The 24,319-nt window shown below is 37.7% G+C and overlaps 1 protein-coding gene and 1 non-coding gene across 5 annotated transcripts in view; both read left to right on the top strand.

Annotated features, from left to right (window-relative positions):
* Positions 1–24,319, top strand: part of LOC5566982 (forkhead box protein E3) — a 67,916-nt gene that overhangs the window by 16,472 nt on the left and 27,125 nt on the right. For all 4 annotated transcript variants that reach the window (XM_001651342.2, XM_021847834.1, XM_021847833.1 and 1 more), the window contains exon 2: positions 3,874–3,953. In XM_001651342.2, coding sequence (XP_001651392.2) covers positions 3,874–3,953 — 80 coding nt within the window. The remainder of the gene's footprint in view (positions 1–3,873; positions 3,954–24,319) is intronic.
* Trnad-guc lies at positions 9,082–9,153 on the top strand. The gene has a single exon. It is a non-coding gene; the product is annotated as a tRNA-Asp (tRNA).

Raw genomic sequence — 24,319 nt, 5'->3', positions numbered from 1 at the left:
GCAGAAATTCTTCCAAAAATTACTTTATGAATCACTCTTGGGCTTCAGCGATTTGTGTTTGTGGAATATTTCCCGGGAAGAATAAGATATGCCTGCATGTATTTTTTGCAAGCGTTTATCCTAGAGCCACTAGGGATTACTCCGTTAGTTTCTCTAGCAATTCTTACACTTTCAATAATTTGCGAGCCGACTGGAATACATATGAAACATAATCGATAGTAATATTGATGTTAACATTTCTTTGCAAACGATACTTGATAATGACAATGCTCTCAAAACAAATTCCATTGTTGAAGCAGCAGTAGGCATTGTAATACCAAAATGTGAATTAAAATTCGAATTCGTGATTATAAACGATGATCTTTAACACTTGATCCTTTAAGCACATCCTAATAACGTGAGGAGAAGGCTATTTCAACGCAACCGCTATTCTGCTATGAAAAGTTTATGGCATCATATCTGCTATGACCAGTATATCTCCATCAGAACAGAATGATGGTCCACATAAACGAAAATTCATTTTTTGCCTCTCTGGATTCCGACATGTAGGGTGATGTGCTAGTATCCATCGTATTAAGCATTGATCAGTGAGAACTGCAATTTTTCCAGTATTGCAGTGAATGATGCTGATACAAACCGATGCCAAACAATTCTTCCTCAAAACGGCTTTAGCATTGTACAATAACATTTTGATAAATCTTGATCTCTTTTTGGAAATAATGCAAAGAAAATGCATCTTACCGTATTCTCAATCCGTCGTATCGTTTTCATCCGTCGCAATCAGTTTCCAGATTCGTATCACAACTTACGACTCACTGTGTGTATTGAGTGGTTAAAACACAACATATCAACGCTATAATAAAATGTTTTACTAGAATAGATAGATCTACGGCATCTCCCTCCATTCCTTCAGCATGATGGAATATACTAATTTCCTTTAAAATCAATCGTTCGTCATCAAAATTCAGCCCAAACATATGAACACAATTCCTTTTGACCGTACAATTATGGCATTTGCTCACAGTACAGCGAAAACAACACAATCAAAGGAACCGTATTTTTACGTCGAGCGTCGCGCACACATTGATGCGCACATGTTTTTTTTTTTTTTTCTTAGTACGACGGATTGAACTTTGTTTACATTCTCAATTATACGCGGCGGTTGAGGAAATTTCGTAAAATTTGGTGATTTATTGAAGTTTTACGGCGTGTGATTGGAATGAAATCCTTCAGTGAAAAAGTACGAAGGATTTCCATAGTGAAAATAAGTGCCCGGTGAAGTAAGTCACCCATGGAGGCGGGAAGAAACTTGTGTTGGAAAGTGGTATGGCTCAGTCGATCGCCAAGAATTTCTCTCAAATCGTGTACGTCCATGCGATTTCGGTGAAAAAGTGCAAAGTGGATAATTGAACTGAAGTTATTTACCGAAATACAGTCGTTTTATTGCATTTTTGGTGTACAAGTGTACAAACCATAACAGCTTTCACAAAAGTACACTTGGATAATGAATCTATGTTTGAATATCCGCCGTAGTGGAACATTTAAAGTTTGATACGACGAATAGTAGTGCTTACGACGAAGTAAAACAAAACCCTACATTCGATCACTCATCAACTTTTACGTGTAACAAACAAAAAATGTTGCAAAAGTCAAAACCGAAAAAGCAGTTTTCTCTTTTTACACGTGTAAAAATGCGGCACTCGCAATAAGGAGAATGAGTCATGATTTCGGGAGGAAAGTGTAACATAAGAAAATTCACCGTGACCAAAAGTCATGAAATCATAAAGCATTTTACCGTAACGCCGGCTGTACGTTACGTTTTCATTTTTTTGCGAAGAAAAATGTCAATTGAAAGCCTCAAACCATGAAGTATGTATGCTTGAATTATAAATAAAATTCATGGAAACATAAGCACTATTCATGGATTTAGCCATCTGTCATTTATAATTCCTATTTTTGATACGAAAAGTGGCAATTTCGGTCATGAAATCGTGAAGCAGGATCTGATATCATGAATACAGTTCATGAAAAGATAAGCACTTTTCATGTATTTAGATGCCTCTCATTTGTGATTCCGATTTTGGTGCTGAAAAGTGGCAAGTTGAGTATGAAATCATGAAGCAGGAACCCTAAATTAACCCAGTTCATGAAAAACAAACATCATACGTCAATTTAAATCCCAGTTTATATTTGCTATTGGTAAACAAATGAAATGAAGATTAAAATAGTTACGACTTTTGTGCCGGTAGTTTCGTAATTAACCGTGAAAACATTCCACAATTTTTAACTTAACGATTGCCGCATCTCTAGCAGAAACGTGAACATCCGATGGTTAGGTTTGTACGCAAAATGTTGTTCCGAGCACCAATTGAATTGGCAAATGGTCCCTGGGCTCACAAAATGCTGGTGGATTGCATGAGTGATGGAACACTCCTTAACGACTTTGCGGTTGTGGAAAGTGGAACTGGAACATCTGGCCGCCGAAGATCTTCTGTGAGTTGCTCTGTTATAGGACGTGGGGAATGCATCAGTTAAAAATCCGAACAGTTAAAATCGCCGACGAGCTTGTCAAGCAAAATCTGCATAATCAGAATGAAGGCTTGCAAGTATATTCCGGAACATGTAACAGCTCCAACAGATTCATTGTATAGTGACACAATGTGAGAACTCACAATTATTTTGCCAAGATGCCATTCTGATATGATGGCAAGATTCCGAATTTAAACTTTTTCAAAAACAAAACTTAATAATTTCACTATAAAAAATCACCGATCGCCATGAGACGTGTTGTCTAGTCTGTCACTTGAAGAAAGTGACAGTTAGATTTGTGTAACGCCCTGAGCATACTAATTCTTGCGTAATATTCACGATTTCATGACTTTTAGTCATGATATCATGAAACATAAAATTTTATGAATTCATGACTTTTCGTTCATGAATCCGGAAACGGATTTTTTTCCGTGTAAATAGACAAATCTGAGAAAATAAAAACACACAGCTCTTTTATTTGTCAAATCAAGCGTGTGCTAGAATAAGGGCGTAAGTCGCATGATCGATTTCTCTTCATCGATCCTCTCTTCTGTGAATAAAAGTGACAAGACGCGGGTTTGTTAACATTTTTTCACTTCAGACCGCTTGGCAGCGATGCAATCTTGCGTCCTGAGGTGAAAAAATGCTGACAAACCTGCTTCTTGTCACCTTTTTTCACAGAAAAGAGAATCCATGAAGAGAAATCGATCCTGCGACTTACGCCCTTATTCTAGCACACGCTTGAAGTAAAAAGGCTGTGTGTTTTTATTTTCATCAAGATGTTGTTTTAATAGGAGCAAACTGCTTTTTCAGTTTTGACTTCTGTGTCATTTTCTCTTGCGCCTTAATTCGTTCCAACAAATCTGAAGGTTATTGCTCTTCTAGACATAGAAAAAACATTAAAACAGTGTTTGGCATGAAAGCTTGATTGTAAAATAAAAAAAAAAACCTTTAATTATCCGATATACATTGCTAGAATATTGCATAGTTATTTGTCAAATCGTACGCTTCAGGTTGATAATCAGACTCCAAGTCTGAAAGACTTCCTGTAAGAGCTGGGGCCAACATTATATTTTCACATTCGACTTACCTGAGGCCTCTTCGCCAAAGGACGAAGCCTGCGTGACATCTGTAGTAAACTGAGAAAAAGTTTGGAATTTTTTGTCTTAATACTTCCAAAAATGGAAGATCCAAATTAGTTTAATACAATTTTAATTTTAATACACATCATATTGTATATTCAGTAATCGTTATTTCAAGATTTATAGCACTTTCTTCTAGATCCTCTTCTGTAATAACGTTTTAGATTATGAAACTAATGTAAATTTTTTCTCTCGTTTTCAGTGTTGGCGACAACTGCCGCCAACAACGACATGGCGCCTCCCGACGGGCACATGCAGTACGACACCAAATGGTCCACAATGGTAAGTGTGCGTCTGCGCTCTTCTGACTTGGCCGAGTTTCGAAAGTGTTCCAAATTCACCATAACTAATCAAATTTTCACATTCGGCGACACATTGCCCCGTCCTCCTGATGGTCGTAAATATCCACCCACCGACCGAACCAAATGTCCAGTGTTGGCCCCACGGGCCCAAGAGAGCGTTAATCAGCCCATCAAGCGTTTAGTTTACAGTTGCACAAGTCAAACAATGCCACCGTGTGTGTAGTCGGGATTAATCACCTCTCGGTTTTTTAGCTTTCGCTTGCAATGGCGGATGCCCGAATAAAAGATAATAATTAATTTAAAAGTTGAACCTATTCAAACACCATAAAACCTATGGTGTACAATAGATTCTAGGATTTATTAATTGTTGAATGTTTCTGCAAGATTGGAACATTATTGCGTTTATTGTTAATTCACAATTATTGTTTTTGTTGTTTGAATGAATTGTATTATGATTCTATTGTTTTATAAATGCAAACTAACGTAAATTCTATCTTGTTATAAGTAAAGTAAAGATAGCACCTTCAAGGTTCACTCATTTTTAATGGACTTCTAAATTTCAAGAAATAATTTCCTGACAAATAGCTCAAAACAATAGAATTATCTAACTTTTTGTATTCAACGAATAAGTGCAACGACTAAAGTTAAAATTAAATTTCGTTACAGCAGGTTGGAAAATATCGTTTTGTTACAATAAAATCTATTGTATTTAAAACATATTCTTTATAAGGGGGATTTTAGGTTGAAAAAAGCTTAGTCTTAGCCAGTAGTCTCACTCATCACCACCGGGGCGGCGATCTTCGACCTCCGCTAAAGCGACGGCGACGGCTCATATCTAAGACGCGCGATGCCATTCGGAAATCATCAGAATTTTGTTTGTTTTTTTCACTTTAATTTGTGTTCACATTTGAACTCACAACAAACAAACAAAAATTACAAACAATGTCTTAGTGTATAGTACTGATGGCTCAAGCTCAAACCAAACCGGCCGCCGGATGGTGCTTCAAAATGTTGTTATTTACGTGATTTTCCCTATGTTCACACTTTACGAAGTCTTTCGTCTTGTTTATGAGCTTCCGCGCGCCGATGACGACGGCTAAATGGGCCGGAGCAGAGCATGGAAATGGCTATTAGGAGAAGAAATGCCCGGAAGGCCAAACGGTCGCTAATTGAAGTGTTGATTTCCGCAATTGCTGCCGGGGGTTGCGCACCTGCCGAGCAGATCTTATTACAGAGGGAAACGAGAGAGAGGGTTAATTAGCTCTGACATTGTGAATCCTTGCCGGCTGATGGAATCAATTAGTCCTGCTCGTGCATTGGTGTAGGCAGAGGAGAGCATTTTTATAAATGAATGTTCTATCGAAGACAACAAACATTTCTCCGCGAATCTCCTTAGAAATTGATGCCTGACAAAATGACAGGATTCCCATAAAGGGGACCACTCTTCTAATGAAAATCTTGGCTACGCTCAAGATAACTCGTGCGCTGGGATTTGTTACTCCCGTATCCAACAAACAATATCCTCGATTTAGGGCGCTGATGATGCTGTGTGAAACCTGTCTGTGTGTGCTATACCGACGATGTATAAAAATAAAAAGTCATCTAAATTACCACGTCTAATCCCCACAAGACAACATACCGCTAATGAGAGCCGCGCGCGGCTTCGTAAATTTCGGATTTCCTCACTCGTGGGATGGCTTTCTAATAGGTAGTTGAAGTGTCGCTGAGGTGCGGCGCGGTGAAAGATTGTCCCTCTAAGATTAAAATTGTGTTTTTTGGCATGTTGGGGACCGCATTAGGAAATGATCTTATGCCTTCGAGAGTTCGAGATGTGGATCACCCATGGGGAAAACCACTCAATTGATCTACCAGAGACAACTGCCTAATATTTGATCGGGAAATTACGAATAAAACATGTTGATATTTACAGTTATTATTGGATTAAATGCAGCACAAATGTATCAAAATCGTTTTAATGTTGTATAGAAATTCATTTTTTAATTACATTTTTTCGCAGAAAGGTACAAAACTTCTTCAAATTTTCTAAAACTTCAAATAATTAAGGTGAGGAAAAACAGTCATAAAAGATACGAAAATACGTGCTTTTCAAGTATCATTCAGCTGGTTAGCGACATCGAAACATCATTTACGAATTTCAAATAAAACGATCGTTATACACAGCCACCTCACCCTTTTTGCATGAAACATTAAATTATAAAACATTCGCCGCACTTTTTTACAGTAAGCAAAATGGAATCCAAAGCGCGTCTTGATTCAATGGGTAGGGTCCATTTGACTGCATGGAAAAATCTAGATTGAAAAAGCATTAAGAATGTATACGAGGTCCCCGTGGTTGTTGATTTGGCCATGGCTAGTTAGACTCCTGGGATCGTCCTGAGTTGCTTGCTGTAAATAACCGTTCATAAGACTCTCATACAATTTCTCTAAGAAATCGCAAAGATAGATTCCGTCAAGGCATCGTCCAGAAAATAGCTCCCGACTTTCTTCTGGTATCCCTCAAAGAGTTTTCGTAGTACTCTTCTAAGGAATCCTACAGAAATTACGCCAAGAATTTGTTTCGCCATTTTTGAAGGGATTTCTACAAGTTATTTTTGTAATTATTCAGGGTACTTTCCACTGTTCAAAATTATTCCAGAAATTCCTCAATGCCTCCCTATTAAATATATTGAGACATAATATGTGTACAATATATAGATATTGCTCAAAAATTCCTCCATAAACTAAATCAATTACTGCACTAGTTATTTTTCATGGAATTCCACTAAAACCACACCCAAGATTTTTCAAGAGATTCCCTGAAATATTTTTTCTTGAATTCCTTCAGAAATAACACTTGAACATTCTCTAGGGATTGTTTTAAGTAGACTGACAATGTTTTTTTTTCAGAATTTGTCTGCGTTAAGTCAAATACAAATACAAAACATGGGAAAACGGATTATTCTGTCATTAGATGCAAAATTATCTTAGATCCATTTCACGTTGATCAGATTTGATGAATGTTGTGAACTGCGAGAGATATGTAACAAATTTACTTTGAATGATCCATAAAAATCGATAAAAGTATGCAGTCAGAGTGGACCAAGTGCTTCTTATCATAACAACGAATACGATCAACGTCCTGAGAAATGCGGGAAAATGCTAGATATTGCAAGTATTATGTGCGATTTTTCGGCATCGAATAATAGTTATAATATTATTGTGCTACATTTATTCTCAAACCCTTTTCTTCGAAAAAAAAAAACAACATTGTTAATTGTTAATTTATTTGTTTGACATTTCAATCGGTTCAACATAGAAAACAACAATCAATTAAATTTAAACTAGTAAACTATGAAAAAAAAAAACTCAGACCACTCTGGTAAGTTAAGTCAGTTGTAAATGTGTAATTATTACAACGGTAACAATTTTATACTGGTTGAGAACAGTTTGGCCAACTTTTTGTGCATTTTTGTAGGTTTTTCGAGTGCTATTGCAAAATTTTAATAAGGATTATATTGAAATTTTTTGTCAAAAACTTCAAATCAAGATTTCTTTGATTCCTACTAGGGATTTTTTTTTTGAAAACTGGTCCAGGGATGCAGAATGACCTCAGGAATCGAGCCCTGTGCTCAGATTAAATTTTTTGCATAATAACGGTCTGTCGGGACACCGTGTAACGATTTAGAAAATTCATGCACCCAACATAGGCTACTTGATGAGATACACGTTTTTGAACTACTGTACTGGGAAGACCACGTGAGTTTCTCGAAATTCAAGCCTACTACTATTACCAGTCCCAGCACTGCCCACGATTTCTACCATTTCTCGCTTAATTAATGATCTCGTCCTAAAAGCCATTGGTAACCAAGTAGCTAACTGTTACTGAACAAACGAATAGATTAAACTTTTTTTTTATTAATGGTATCTCACAGCGGTAATTGTTTTTATTTTCGTCCACAAATTTTTACTGACAATAATAATCTGATTTTCGGAGATTCCCTTTATTCTGATAGTGGTTTAATGACAGCTCCTACAAATTGAAATTATCTTCAATGTTCCATAGTTTTAGCAAGCAGGAAGAAGCAGGACAAACCTAGATATATGAAAAATGAATCAGGACACTTCAAAAGAATTTCAAAATCTGGACATGTCCTGCTTACCCGAGCAGACATAAATTGCTACTGAATACCAAACTAAGGTATTTCATACCAGATAATTTACAATACTTACAACCTGAATGAGGTATGAATGAGCCCTGCATGAAAGGTAAAATACCACAAACATATTCTACAAACACCAAGCTGATAATTAGATCAAGTTTTGTAATACCTAAATTTCATACACAAGTGAAATTTTTCAATAGTAGTTCAATACCTCCAGCAGTCCTCAATAGCTGTCGAATATCTCAATGAAGTATTTTTAATCGGTTGATATTTTTTTCAATACAATTATAACATCAATTTGAGGAATGTTCAGTAGTAAACATAGTATGATACCAATTTTGTTATTTGTTCCTCCTCGGGTAATCGACGGATGGTAATCCAACGCGCAAGCAATCGCAAGTAACACCTCGGTTGGGCTGTGTACAATGAGCGGGCTGCAAAATGGGGCGTGTAGCTACTCGGTATGCGATATCTACATATTCATACATAATATGTTTATATCTGAGAAAACGCAACATTAGTAGACGAAAAAATACATTCATGCATTCCTCCTTCTCTATCTAAGACCCTGCTCGTATCTGAATGGAACTGTATATTTTGCAACGAATTTGATTAACTCCGCGTGTATGTGCAATGCACACTACGCCAAACATCAGTGATCCCGTTCTTCCATGCTCACCAGGTAGACGGTAGACACCCGTTTTCTCTCTGTGACTACGTTCATTCCAAAAATAGACAAGCACGGTTCATTTCGTTTCACATCCAGCAAAAGAGAACGCGAGAGAGTCAGTCACGCGCTTCCACACTGAGGAATTACTCGATAACTGCGAACGCTTCTAAGCGTGTTCCTTCGTTCATTATCTTTTCCCCTTTTCGTACTGGAGTAGTACCAGCGCAACGGAAGTTGAATTTATGATGTGCTATTTTTCCTCCCTTGTCGACAATTCCTCGATAGTATAGTGGTCAGTATCCCCGCCTGTCACGCGGGAGACCGGGGTTCGATTCCCCGTCGGGGAGAACTTTTTTCATATTTTTTGCAACAAAACGGAATATTGAAAATAAGCAGGACGGAATTTCCATTTCTTGACCAAGCTCAAGCAACAAATCATGCTGATGAAAACGCTCTGAACAGGTGGCATCGTCGGGTTGAATGTTACGTATTTTCCACCCGACCGGTAGTCGTTACCCAAGTCGACCGAAATTTCCCACTTGATTTATGATAATCTTCTGGGTCCATAAAAATTCCTGAAGATTGGAAAAACTGTCATACCACGTGCTGGAATATGGAACAATCGGCCGCCTGGCGAAAGAGCGCGCTTGCTAAGAGGGCAGAGGTCTGGTGTTCTTTGGGTTTTGCGGTTTGAAACCAATTGCCCTCTTTTTCCGTACTGGCTACGAAAAATATCTGCCTTTCTGGACTGGATTGACTAATGGGGGACATCGCACATCACACAGAGAGAGACCAAAGAACAATCAGGCTTGGGTGCGTTTTTCGTGTAAACATTCTGATTTTTATAGTCTCGAATGGTTCTTCTGTTGTTGTTTAGGTTTATGGTTGTTTTATTTTCGAATTAAATATCGTGCTCTCTCTGTGTGAATGGCTATTGCTAGAGCAGTGGTTTCTTACTTGTCGCAGGTAAAAACGAATGTTCACGAAATCAGAGTTTGAAGAAGCTTTCCAAATATCTTATAATTTATTCAAAAAATACAAAATCAGAGCAGCTACTTATTTAAAGATTAAATATTCTTGCAAACAATGACAATTATAATGGTAGAATAGTCAAAACGTGTTATTATTGTTGATTTTTTTGAATTTTCTGAAAAGCGCCTTCAGGTATTTTTATTGATCTATTAATAATTCTTTTCTCTACTGTCCATAAATTGACGTTTCACCCTTGTTTCTAGATCCAACTCTTATGTTCTTTGTAATAAGTCGTAACACATTGTTAATTTTTACCGAATCACTGCAATACAAATGCATTGACTATAAAATCTCTTGATTTTGCACACTGATCCATAATATGTCACAATTTGATCCATAATAAATTTAAATTTTATGGTTATTATGTTGTTGTTACGTTGAAATTATTTCGTTTCAGAAAACAAAGAATCATTTCGTAGTTAAACAAACGATTTAATCTAAGGGCATTTTTTTGTATTCGAAATATCAAAAATCTGAACCCCGCTAACAATTATAATTATAATGAGTGCTTGCAAGAAATGCTCCTTATTTATCCATCAATCAAGAAAAACAACACTTGAGAAGATTTCATGGCTCTAGGGGCCCGCGGACCACAGTTTGGGAGACCGTGTGCTAGAAAGAAGGAGAGCGCCCAGTTGGTTATGTTTCCTTGCACGAGAATTTGCTTATTGGCCCATTCCGACCCGAGAGAGTGCGTGTTACGCGACCAGAAGTTTATAAATCATCTCCAAAATTTTATTTATTTTAAATAACTCAACCGAATGCCATGAATGAGATGTGTTCTTCAATTTTAACGGCGCATGAGATTTGATTTCTTCCTCGGATTCGGTCTGTAACGAATTTGGACGAACTTGGTTGGCGTTATAAATTAGAATTGTTGTACAATCTAAACTACTTATTTGTTTTACTCTCTGAGCCGGGTCCACAGCATAGGTTCGGATCAACGCGGTACAGATTGACCGTAAACGGTTCAGCCGTAGATTGTACTTATTTATGAGTTTATTCCGCGGAGCTATCAAATGAAATTTTGGGTAGTAAAATAGGGTAGAAGCACCGGTTTTAGCCATACGTCAGTTGTAGCCATAGGGGATTATACACCGTTTTACAAAGCCAATCAGCATGAAACCTTTTGTGTTCAGTAGATCACATTCACATGATACAGTTACATTCATTTATTCGTCCAAATTGATTCAAAACAAAAGAAAAACAATTCATTTTCCTTATAATTTTAACTTCCATACACCTAAATTGGCCAGAGCTCTCCTAATTTGGCCACTCTCATTAGAAATCAATGCGATTGGCCAATTTAGGAACCGAAGTTAAATCTCTGGCCGAAACTGGTTCCGTTGGCCTATATTGACCAACGGGATTTTCAAAGCGAAAAAATGGAAATATCTCAGCTTTGATGTTTTGCACACATAATGTGGATTGAAAGCTTGCATTTGATATATTTGTTATATAAATACGGCTTCCCAGATAATTTTTATTTACATTTTCTCTTAGGCTGGCCAAAACCGGTGCTTTTACCCTACAGAAATAAAGAATTTTGTTGTTCAATCATTCGGATGGCTGTAATACATATTCAGTCCTCTAGCACAAATGACTGTAAACTTTAACAAATATGATACCAGTCAATGAAACTTTTGCGAGATAATCTGTATGGAGAGATTAGATTTATTGGATCATTTTATAAGAATGTTTTGTTTTTAAAGACAGGTCGAAAAAATATTTTGAAATTCTTTGAATGATTTTCCACTTTCGCCAAGGCAAGGGGTCATCCATAAAAGCCGAAGCTTTTCAGGGCGGTTTCATGAACTGTTATGACTTTTGATGAGATCGAGGAAGGTATTACTGCACTTCATTTAAATATGTTACAAAACAATAGTTTTTTTTTGTATTTTTTACAGTAATTTAAATGATTCTTTTAAAAACACCTAGTTTGCAGCACAAGTATTAATCGTACTCAAGTAACCAAGCACTCAACAACCAATCTAAATATCTTTTCCTCCATTTCTTCTTCATCCCGCACGATTCCACAGCCAGTTCAGTTCCCATTCACTAAACGAACCGGCGAAAGTGTGTTAATGTTCGTGACAATTTTAAAACAATGCTTTCTAAAGTTAGAACCGCTTACCGACCCCTGGCTTCATGTCGTCTTCACTATGCCATCCATTCAGCTTCTCGTGCTCTGACTCTGACTGTTGATCAGTGGAAAATATTCTCCTGAGACCCTGCGGACGGCCACCGATCGCTTAATCTTAGCTGCCGTATAGCAGCAACTCCTGTGTTACGGAAACACGCGGCTGGCGTTGATTCCCTCCGGTGGTGTAGAGGAAACGTGAAAGCTACTCGGCAGCTGCCAGTTGGCGAAAACCCATCGGCCTCGATGACGCCTAGGCGGCTATTGCTGCAACTGGATGCTAATGTTGAAACGTTGCTGCATCCCATCAATGCACAATGGTCCAAATCGGTCACATAGCAGGAAAAAATAAATTCTCTGTACTCGTTCATTTAGACGTATGATGTCTTCATAGAAGTTATTCGTAATTGAGTTGTGCATCTTAGAAATAATTTAGATAGCGTGGTGCTTATTTAGGCTTAAATTTTTGATCAATCTATTTTGTTTGAGCGAATTTGTGACTGTATTCTTAAGCAAACTATTACAAACTGGTATTATGATGAACTTTGCTGAAAAAAGTTGTGTATAAAGAAGATGTAGATCATATTAAAATCAATAACTTTGCTGAAAGCAGCACGTCGATAATTTTGAAATATTGTGAGTGTCAGGCGAATTTCGAGATTTTGAATGATATTTGTGAAGTTAAATAAAGTTCTTGCAGTTTTTGCTGAAAAAAGCCTTTCAAATGTCACTATAAGAAAAATATTGATTCAACTCTATGAGTTATTGGAATTTAAAGATTCCATGATTTCCACTTGAATTTGCTTATAAATACTAAGAATTATAGGGTGTCCCAGAAAGTATGGGCACGACTTTGATAATGAAAATCATACTATTTTTCCATAACCCTCAAATATTCTTATATTTTTGTATTTTTCTATAGGCTATTTCAACCAGAATCTGTGCTAAATTTGTTTCATTTAAAAATCGTTCCCATTGAAAATTTTGATTTGAGTAAATCAATTCTTATATGGTCAGCACAGACCCAACATATCGTTTTTGTTGAAAATTAACTGGTAAAATATGTTCTTATCAATATCTTTCGCCGTGGTGAGTTGAAGTACATTGTATCAAGTATGTTTTACATAGATTTTTGTTTGAAATTTTATTTGGCTTTTTATGAACACTTCGAAAAATGGTTAAATTTGATAAATCTCGTATTTTTCTCTCCATCTAATACAACATCACGAAGCTATATCTCTTCAGGTTTTTGAAATAGTAATAAAAATAATACATTTCAAATTTACGAAAGGTTTATCTCTATTCTCTTGGATAGGCAACTTTGATGTTTGGTTTATTCATGTTTTTATGTAAATATAAGGACCTGTTTCTTGACCATTTTCAAATCGACCATGGCTGTAATCGGATTTTTGGTTCCAATACAAATTTTACATTCTTAAGTATAAAATTCCAATTTGAATAAGTGATAGTCCGAACAATTACCATATCATCGCTGATAAATATATTTATTCTGATTTTTATTATACGCACTTTCCGACATAGAACGAATTTTGTAAAACAAATTCGCTCAAAAATAACGCGATTTGTGCAATACTGATAAGAGATTCTTCAATGAGATGTTACGTGATCAGCACATTAATAATTAAATTATTCATTGAAAAACCGCAATCTACTCTTATTGGATACAGTAATCAAATGTTTTAAAAATCAGATTTATATCATCTCTAGTCTTGAAATGGCAGTATGGTGAAGTCGTGCACATACTTTCTGGGACACCCTATATAAACTTGCAAGGTTCAGTAAAACTGTGTATCATTAGATTCATTATTTAATATTTGCTTGGTGTTACATCAATTATTTTATGAAACCTCGTTTACGATCTTACGCCAATTTATTCGATCCATGGTTGTTTCCCTCCTACTGTAGTACTGTACCACGCATGGTTTGGATTTTCATCCGAATAAGCCGATCCAACTATATTCGGAGAGTGTAACAGTTCGTGAACCATAACAGTTCGTGGCACATCGCAATCGGAGAGCCCTATGAATGTTGCTATTCACTCTCCCGTTTGGCATCTGGTGAAAGAGCGCAGCAACTCTCACAGACTACAATGGAATCGAGCCATTCGGGTGATTTATGTTTTGCATGAAATTAATATTAACTTCCATATTTTCTGGTAATGCAACCTTAAATAACATGTATTAGATAATCGAAAAATCCTTTGGTTGCCAACATAGCATATAAAATAGAAAATTTTGCCTCTGTTTCTTGATCAGAATGAGAATGTGTCAGCGAATGATACAAGTAGTGTTGACACACAGTGACCGGCGTCAAGCAGTGGGTGGTGTGTGTCTGTCTTTTTTCCTTTCGTGGCTCGTTTCCTTCGACGAACGATGAATGTCATGCGTGTTGTGTGAATGCAGGTGGATAAATGGGATGAAATTATGGCTCGTGTGTCAATGGTCATTAAACTTTCCAGAGTCAGGGACCACGCTCTTCAGATTCTGTTGCACCTGCTCAAGCCACCTCGCTCGCTGTGCTCCACGCCTTCTTGTACCAACCGGATTCGATGCGTACACCATCTTTGCATGGTTGTTGCATGGTAGTCTTGCAACATGCCCTGCCCAACGCACTCTTCTGACTTTAATCACCTTCTGGATACAGGGTTCGTCGTAGAGCTTGACGAGCTCGTTGGTCATTCTCCGCTGCCACACACCTTTCTCCTGCACACCGCCAGAGAAGATCTTAAGCACCCGTCGTTTAAACACTCCAATTGCTTGCAGGTCCTCTACCAGCATGATTCAAGCTTCATGTCCACCGGTCTAAATAGCGTTGTGTATGGTACATTTGGTGCGCGGTGAATCTTTCACGATCGCAGCTTCTTCTGAAGCCCATAGTAGGACTTTCATTGATGATGCGTCTCCGTAATTTAGGACTAACGAGGATCCGAGATAAACAAACTTATCACCGACTTTCGTAACACTGCATGTACTTTGTTTTTGATACATTCACAACCAAATTGACTTTTGTCGCTTCACGTTTCAAGCGGGTGTACAGATTAGCCACCGTTCCCATATCCATATAATCCGCGAAGCAAACAAATTGGCTGGATCTTGTGAAAATCGTATCTCGGTTATTAAACCCAGCTCTCCGCATGACACCTTCTAACGCGATGTTAAACAGCAGGCACGAAAGGCATGTTGAACAGCAGGCACGAAACGGACTGGAATGTTTTCCCGGCATCTTCACGCTATTCTGTACACCGTCTATCGTTGCTCTTATTAGTCTTGTGAGCTTCCCGGTAAAGCTGTACTTGTCCATAATTTTTCATAAGCCATTTTGAAATCGATAAACAGGTGCTGCGTTGGGACTTTATATTCATGACATTTCTGGATGAATTGCCGTACAGTGAATATTTGGTCCGTCGTCGAGCGACCGTTGATGAAACCAACATGATAACATCCCACAAACTCATTTGCTATTGGTGATAGGTTATGAACTGCAGTTTTTATGTCTGCGGTGCGTGCATTTTGATGGGCAGTGCCAAGTTACGCTATTGTTCATTATTAAAGGAGCGAAGGATTGCGGAGGAGTTCGAAAAAAGAATTCGGTGAGTTTGTTCTGATCAGCAGCGCATGATCACAATGCGTAAATATTAACCATTTGTCGGCCAGAACGTCTACCGAACGTATCCTATGGCACTGCCATTTCCATCAACATTCCGTAACACCTATGAGAGGTCGTAGAGTACTTTGCATCTTTCTTAAGTAGGTGTTCCATCAATCATCCTTTCCCATTCCCCACCTTCGCAAGGAGGTGGCTAGGACAGCTCTCGACTTATTGGAGGATGCGTCAATCTTGTCTAAGAGTTAGAGGTTAGTCCCAAATTTCTGACTTTGGTAACGGACGGGAAGGAGGCAACCCTCCTACAATGGTCTAGGACTGTATCAACTACGAATTTGTGCGAAATGCGTAATGCTAATGCTAATGCTAAATATTATAGTTGTAACGCGAAGTAACGCCCATTAACCTCATAAGAATAATAATTTCATCGCAGGAACCAAAGACATGTCAGTGAAAAATAATACCTCCACTATTGGTACACTGTTCCTTTAGTTGTGGTATATTTTTAATTTGTGTTCCTATAGAGGGCGGTATCTGTTGTTTTCTTATGGGGTCCTCCATTATAGGAACACTTTTCCGCAACTATTGGTACAAGTGAGGCAGTATTGGTGGTATTTCATAAATTTTTAAGCAATTTGAACGATGTTTTCAACTATTTTGTGCACCAACAAGCCAATGAGTCGATTGGCAGTGTCGGTTCTGTGGCTTATTCAATGAAATCAGTATCAATGACACAACCGCAACTATAGGAACACCAACAGCTAGTGGATCACTTACCCTATGTTATTTTTCATAAACAAGTAACTGGGGGTCCTGACAACTCAATAGGGAGAGGCGACAATACAGGCCCCAGCACACCTCCTCCAGTTGTACCGCGTGAACAAATCCTGGTAAAAGTAACCAAACCAAAGGTATCGCTTTGATAATCTTCAAAGATTACGACCGGATGATGGACCCTCCAGCTGAAAGTCTGCCATTACTCCTAACAGCCAGATGGCATCTATAATAAAGCAAACTTAAGGACTAGTTCTCCGCTTCGCTTGAAGATGTAGCAACGGTCACCTGTTTTTTAAGGGGGTGACCTATTTCGCATGAAGACGTTTCGCATAAGGATGTTTTGCATACGGACATTTGGCATAATGGACGTTTCACATAAAGCAGTTCCATATAAGAACAGGTAGCATTTTTGAAGAAGGCATATAATTCTCTTTATACCAAGTGTCCATTATGCGAAACGTCCACACATAAAATTATGCGAAACGTCCCTTCCCCGTTTTTTACTTGACCATTATTCAGCATTTCCGAATACACTGATCAGATAGTTGCTAACTGACTCCCTATCTTTTATATCCGACACCAAATCTGCGTCAAAATATCAGGCTTCGCTCATTCGTTGCGTACGAACTTCGTCCTTTTCTTTTGTTCCTTTCAAATATCGTACTTACACTGTAGAGGCGCTGCCAATGGGTAATTGTTTTCATTCCAGCACCCTGGGGATTGCTAGAGTTTGTTGCTACGTAATGACTTGAGTAAACGACACACTGTATTGGGTGGTGCATGCTGTTACGCTATCAGGAATCGCCACAATTCTTCCTTCAGACGTCCATTTGAATCCGACGACACTCGCCGTGGCAAGTCTTGCTACAGGAGCTAACATCTCCTCGTTATCGAATGAAGCCTTCTGCATTCAACCAAAATACCTATTTCGATTTCAGCACTGTAGCTTGTCTCGCACAGTAGCCATCCAAATGGTTCGATCAGCTCATCAAGCGTCTCATGTCTAGCTGCGGAATGAGTACTATTCACCAAAAATAGCTTCATAACCGGTAAAATAGTTGAATAACTTGCCGGGGAGCCTGCGCTTTCGTCCGTTATGCCTCGACGACAACTACCTCGGAATTTCACGTCCTTCTGTTGACGAAGGGAGCGCGGTTTCAGGTGCTTCAAACGAGGTATCACTGCTCCTGAAATCAAGTTTAAAAAGGATTCGTCCAGGACTCTTCTCTGTAACATTCGCGATGGTCATGAAACTTGCTGCGACAGCTGCATTTTTGAATTAGAATTTGTGGCATTTACTGGAACTTCTTCTTTGTTGAACGCTGCCGACTGTCTTCAACTGAATCACCTTGCCGATTAGATCGCCTGCATTCTTCGACCAACAGATGCAACTGGAAAATATTCAGATTCGAATGGGATAAATTTTCAACGCAGAGTGCTGTTTGGTTCTCAAGTCTAGTGCTCTTGATAATTTGAGGTGTGGCTTCGTTCTATAATCACCTTGAAGCAATCTCAAATTTACTGCTTCTGCTGATGCCACTTTGGTGAACAAGCATACATGGAAGCTCCACTTTTGGAAATCTGCTCCACTCTCACGCAGCAACGAGAAGTTGCATGTAAAGTCTATAACGATGGGGCCCATATCTCTTGAAGAGAATAGCGAGGAACTCCAACAAATAAACTCGATTTAACAGAATACAAACAGTTAGATTCATTTAGGTGTTAAAGCGAAGTAGCCCGTCATTCGTTTTGGCAGCAATGATGATTTTGCTGCCACCAATTTCAAAGTGATAAAACTCTTTCTTGATACAGTGAAACCTCCATGAGTCGATATTGAAGGGACCATCGACTCATGGATATATCGAGTCATGGAACAGCAATTCTTTGGAAAGCTGCTTCTAGGGACCATCATAGTAACCATGAAATTATTTATTTAGTATGGTTCCATGAGTCGATATCGAGTCATGGAACATCGACTCATGGAGGTATCACTGTAGTTTATATTGACTTTACAAAGTATCACTGTACGCGCCAACATACATAAAGTATGCTGATACTTTTTCAGCTGTGTTAGTGCAAAACCAACTGATTTTCTTTGATTCGAAATCGAGAGATGAATAAGCAACAATCATCAACGGTGCGTACAAATTTCAATGACGGCCTACTTCGCCTCAAGGCTCAAGAATCCATCATTAAATCATCAGCAATCATGAAAAATGAAAAACCATAACTATGTTCGAATTTAAGGCCGCACGGGATGTCATCATAATCACCCTATCCATTTCAAGAAGCAAATCTCAAGAACCACTCCATATATCGATGCGAAAATGTATCACTATGATTCTATATATGTAGTGCACAACCCGATAAATTTTCAGCTTCATCGGTTCACTAAAACTCGAGATTTGCTTCCACAAAGTTTTGATGATTATTGTTAGAGTGAGACGAAAGATAGGGAAAATAACACGGTCTCCCGTGTCCCCTTAAAGAAATCCTTATAAAAATCAATCATTGCAATCCAGATAGCAAGTGTAAGTAACACTAAAAGTTTGTCCCTGTTAAATCAAAATAACTGTTTTGTTTTTCGAATAGATCTAATGAACTCAAATGAAGAATCGGTTAAAAATGCCTTCGTTCAAGTTTTTAATAATAACATTTTAAAAATTTGTCTTAAAAACACAACTACAAATTTCCTCAAACAAAACAGTTTGATTAAATATTAGAACCTAAATAAGGACCATCCTACTCAACTTATTTCTAAAAATACGCAAAACTCAATCACAAACAACTTCTATGATTCGTGTACAATAAATGAGAACAAACAAAAAAGTTTGTTTTCTGCTAGATTGTCGATTCAGACCATTGTGCAATCGCATAGGTTGGAAACAACAGAATCCCATATAGAGGACTTCGGAGGGTAATAAATTTCCCTGCCTTTTGCGCGCCCCGGGTCGGCTAATCCCAGCGTGTCAACAGCTTTGGCCTGGCCGATTTCAATCTTCGTCTTCGACCGAGTTCTTCTACGTGCGAGACACGTCTTGTTCTTGCGAGGTCCTCGCCGCCATGGAGGAGCTGTACAAAAGAACTACACGAATGCCTGCGATGCTGCGCTAGTCGAGATTTACGAGCTGTGCTGCGTAGTGGCGCAACGTGGTTTTAAATTATGATTCAGTGAAAGTGAAACCCTAAAAATAACAAACAATTGTCACGCCAACGCATCGCCGTCAGAGCTAAACGAATAATGCATTTTCTCGGAGTGCGAACAAGACAGGTTGCAGAAGGCGATAATGCGGAAAATGCATCTCCGATCAACTACCCATGCCAACAACCTCGAAATTCGTTCAAAACTCGTTGTTCGCACTTATTAATAATCAAACGATGAAGTTTTGTGTAAATTACCTACAAAACAGGGATTTCCATTTTACCATTCCGAAATTAGTCGCGAAGCTGTCACATGACACGGGATGACTTACGACGTGAGCAATTAAGACGAGGATGATGATCATTTTACGTTTTGCTTCGTTTGGGGTTTTGTCGTTTTTCAAATTTTCCGAGTGCCGTCCCCCGAATGGATGCGGCCAGTCAGCGGTAGTGTAAAGTGGCAGGCAATAAAAGTTTAACACCGTTTTAATTTGTTGAAAATTTACGCCGAAATGAATATTTCACTCATCACCGCATAAAGGCGTTGATGCAGGTGGCACAGTGCAACGGAGTGTTTCGAATTGGTGGAGACGGCTGTATTACTTATTTTTTGGTAGAACAATGGACGAACAGATGATCTATCAAAGAGATATAATTGATATCTGAGGCAAACATAATTAGTCATTCTCAGTATAATTTACAAAAACTTTTAAAATTAATGAATGTTGTCTGGTAGTAAGATAAATGAACTCACAACAAATAAAAATACTTGTAAATTAAATTAGGAAAAAGATTAATTGGAACCTCCATTTACGCAATGGGTTGAAGGTAGTTAAAAGGAATAATTAAGTTGGTGGTATGCACATCATTCATTAAATAATCTTAAAATGAGACTTTTTTAGAATGGTTCCTCAGTTACATGCTATTTTTTCTCGGTGTTCTGGCTCAATCATCGTAATTCTTATTGAACAGGCCTTCAGATTTACTAGCGTATCTAATCTTTTTTAAAAAAATGTTCAAATCCATAAAAGCTCATTTGATTGTGTACAACCAAGTTATTTGTTCAATGACACTTTTTGAAAAAAAAATCTATAAATCTTCGTGCCACATCCAAATATGAACTTATTCATCAAAACAAGATATCCGTCCAATCTGTGAGTCAATATGATACAAGTGTAGCGGTGTGTCAAATTGGTTTTGTGTTTTTTGGCCCGTTCTACTGGAATGCCTTCTTGATATCCTGAAATTATTATGAAAAAGATTCCAAAACACCAATTAACACAATAGTCTATCAATTTGCCGAAGAAACAGGGCAGTGTTTCCCAAACGTTTTTCTTACCTTCGCCCCTTCGAGATCAATATTTGTGGAATCGTCCCTGATGTTGCCCCCTGATTTTTATTGAACTGACTGCGCTGCGTTTTGATTAATATCTCTTCACAGGTGTACAGAAAATTAGTAAAATTGAAAAGGTTTTGTCTGTGATATTACACTTTAATTGTGATAAAATTGCCCATCATGTGTAAATGCCAAAAAATGTCCTCGACTCGTACATCCATAGAAATTGCATGCATCTGTCGCATGCATTGATATTCTTGTATCAACAAATCTAAACGAGATATTCCTATGTGTAGATATAGGTGTAGATAACCGAAACTTGTTTTTATGTTTCTAAAGTTGTTGCAAGAAGTTTTAAAAATCTTGGGTGATATATGTTTGACAATTCTGGAAATAGTCTGTTTGGGTCAGGGAAATTATTGATTGCGATCAATTGAACCCAGCATGTCAAAAACACTACTTGATACCATAAAGAACAATATTGTAGAAGGTTGTATGGTGATTAAAATTGAGAAGGTGTTTTAACTATCTGAAGTAGATTGGCATTATTGCTCAGTATTTCTTCAACTTAGCTGGGTGGCCACCTTTGACGTTGGGCGAGCTGCGGTACACGGTACATACATAAATGTGATTGCACGGGAGTGCTAATCTAAGACTAACTTTCAACAACTGAAAGGTTAATGAAAATGAGCTTAAATCCAGATATAACCTTCTGCAACTATGTTCATTAGGGTATCAACTAGTGTATTTGTCATTCTTGGCTCAATCGAACGCGATTAACTAGTATATGGAACGAAACAGTGACATAGGGTCAATGTTTAATATATTTGAAACGAATATTCCATACAAACTTCGAAATAAATGCGCCAGCTGGGGGAGCAACCAAATGAGTTTAAATTTTGAGAGAGCTTTTTTCCTACCCTAAGGCACATATCTAGGGGGTGCCCCGTTGAGTTTTACAACTTTTTTGTATAAGGGCCAGTCTAATATAACAATTATTAAGTTTTGTCTATCAGAACTTGAAAACGAGCACGTTCAAAGGTTCCTACAAACTCGTAGAGGTGAAATTGTTTGGTATCGAGTAATCGAAAGTATCGAAATTCTTCAGATGTTCTAGAGTAGGCATAACCTTCCATTGAGGTTCTATTTAGAATCGACCATTTGTAAAAATTAAAACAACAGTTTTCTCAAGTGTGGACAAACATTCTAGAATAATAGAAACGTCCGTTACTTCATATTATAAATTATAATAAACGGATGTTCTTGTTTATTTATTTGATTTGTGGATCAATCGAAAGAGAAGTGTTTTTTAACCTTTACGTCCCTGACCTATTCCTCGGGCATCAGTTGGGGATCAAAATTTGATCAGCGCAAACCATATCATGTGATACATCAATCTTCAAGATGTTTTGTCAGGAGAATAATACAGTCGCCTCTCCACATCTCGATTTCGAAGGGACCATCGAGATAGGGAGAAATCGAGACATAGAACAAATTTTTAACGAATACTAGATTGAAAATCACTCCGTTACCAGGAAAATTAAAAACAAACAGATGCCATTTCGTCTTCGTAAATTGTTTTGAATCTCTAAAATCTAGTCTAGTAACCTTTGATCATGGGTATATCGACATACGGAGAGAAAATTGGGAACAAAAATCACATCGAGATAGGGAGATATCGAGATAAGGAGTATACCGTGCGGAATCGAAATCCGTACACCTAAGAAATGAATCTAAATCCGTCCACTTCATACAAAACGCCTACTTTCTGTATGAAGTATACGGATTTTGAGGCTGTATGGATTTCGATCCCCCACTGTATCGAGATATGGAGAGTGAAAATGTATGCAGAATGAAGGGACTGAAAAAATCATCGACATAGGGAGAGCTATCGAGATGTAGAACATCGAGATGTGGAGAGTTTGAGTAATTTCTTGCAACACAGGGTCAATGATCCTGGGTCATTCAAAAGTACTCCGGGATGTTCTGGAGCCGACTCCAGGACCCTGGAAATGATTGTAACCCATTCGAAAAGAATTATAAAGGTATCAGATTTGACATTATATCAAAACGAAAAACCAAAGACTCCCGAGCTAAAAGTTAAGTCAGTTCTAATTTTCAAACATGGTTTTCTAAAATCTTAGTTTTCGATTATATTTTCACTTCAATTGACCTCCGTATCAACCCGAACACTCCGATTTATGCTCTACACACTTAAATTATTTCACCGACCTCAGCAAAATGTTTCGCCGAGAACCGAACAGCTGAGATTTCGATAATTTTCAATACAGAATCTCGGTACTTTTTTGACCGAGATTTCAGCAAACCTATTTTTTATATTAACGTTTACCAAGATCTTGATGCCGAAATTTTATTGAAATTGACTTACCATTATGGATATTTGAGCCAAAAGATCACGAAAATTTGGTTGTAAAAATAGGTCAGGGACGCAAAGGTTAAATTTTGGCATATGATCGATTTACTTGAGCCTCAAAATATGAATAACTTTTGCAATTGTTTTTTTTTATTGCTCTCATTCTAGCACTTTCGCTCCCTTTTCAACTTTTTTTCCCCCAAATTCAGTTTTATAAATTCTCGCCCGCTTGCACCTCAAAATCTTCCCTTTGGGAATCACTGATTTAGACCATATCGGTCAGTGATCACAATTGGAGATTTTTTTTTCTCTATTCGGGAGATAAACCACACTGCATTGGTTTCAGTGTCGTGTTAATTTGTCATTATCAAGAAATGATAAAGTCGTCGGTTATCTTAGAGTTGTCATTTCTAACTTGATCGTAGAAAATAATTCTTATTGAATGGTTCCCCTATTCATACCCTACGAAGAGTATAAGAACCAACAACGGAGCTAGTTTTTCCACCAGGGGAACCTCAAAAGTTCATTCGTGAGTTTCAAGTGAAAACGAACAATTCCAACACCATCCTCAATCTCAGAATAACTATCCATGCTAAGTTTTTGCATGAAACATTAACTATGAAAGCCATCCATAAAAACGGGTTTGATCATTTTCGATTGAAAAAGACACCTGAAGAACTGGTGACACAAAATTTTACTCTGGCCAGTTAGAAATCTGAAATAAATCTGAGTTCTTCATTATACAATACAAACTTTTGTCCAGACTGTTTTTTAGAATTTTTTCTGAAAAATTCCTCCAAGAAGTCCGGAAAGAAATCCCTTCCAGGATATTTATTCAGAAATAATCAAAGTTATTACTTTAAAACATAGGTTTTACTTCTTTAGACTTTCTATTCAAAGATTTTTCTAAAATGTTTTCAAATATTTCCTCAAGTTTACTACTGAGATTTTCACATACGACTCCTACAAGCATTTCTGAGGAACGAATTTGTCAGGGAATCACTTTAGCTTAGTGGATTGATGTTGTGGTTTCGTCACTTGAATTTGAATTAGAAGATGATCCAGAATAATATTTCGATATTGAACTTT

Source organism: Aedes aegypti, chromosome 2 (genome assembly GCF_002204515.2).
Source record: "Aedes aegypti strain LVP_AGWG chromosome 2, AaegL5.0 Primary Assembly, whole genome shotgun sequence".
NCBI classification, from domain to species: domain Eukaryota; kingdom Metazoa; phylum Arthropoda; class Insecta; order Diptera; family Culicidae; genus Aedes; species Aedes aegypti.
The sequence above is the reverse complement of the archived record's forward strand: the minus strand, read 5'-3'. Positions and strand labels throughout refer to the sequence as shown.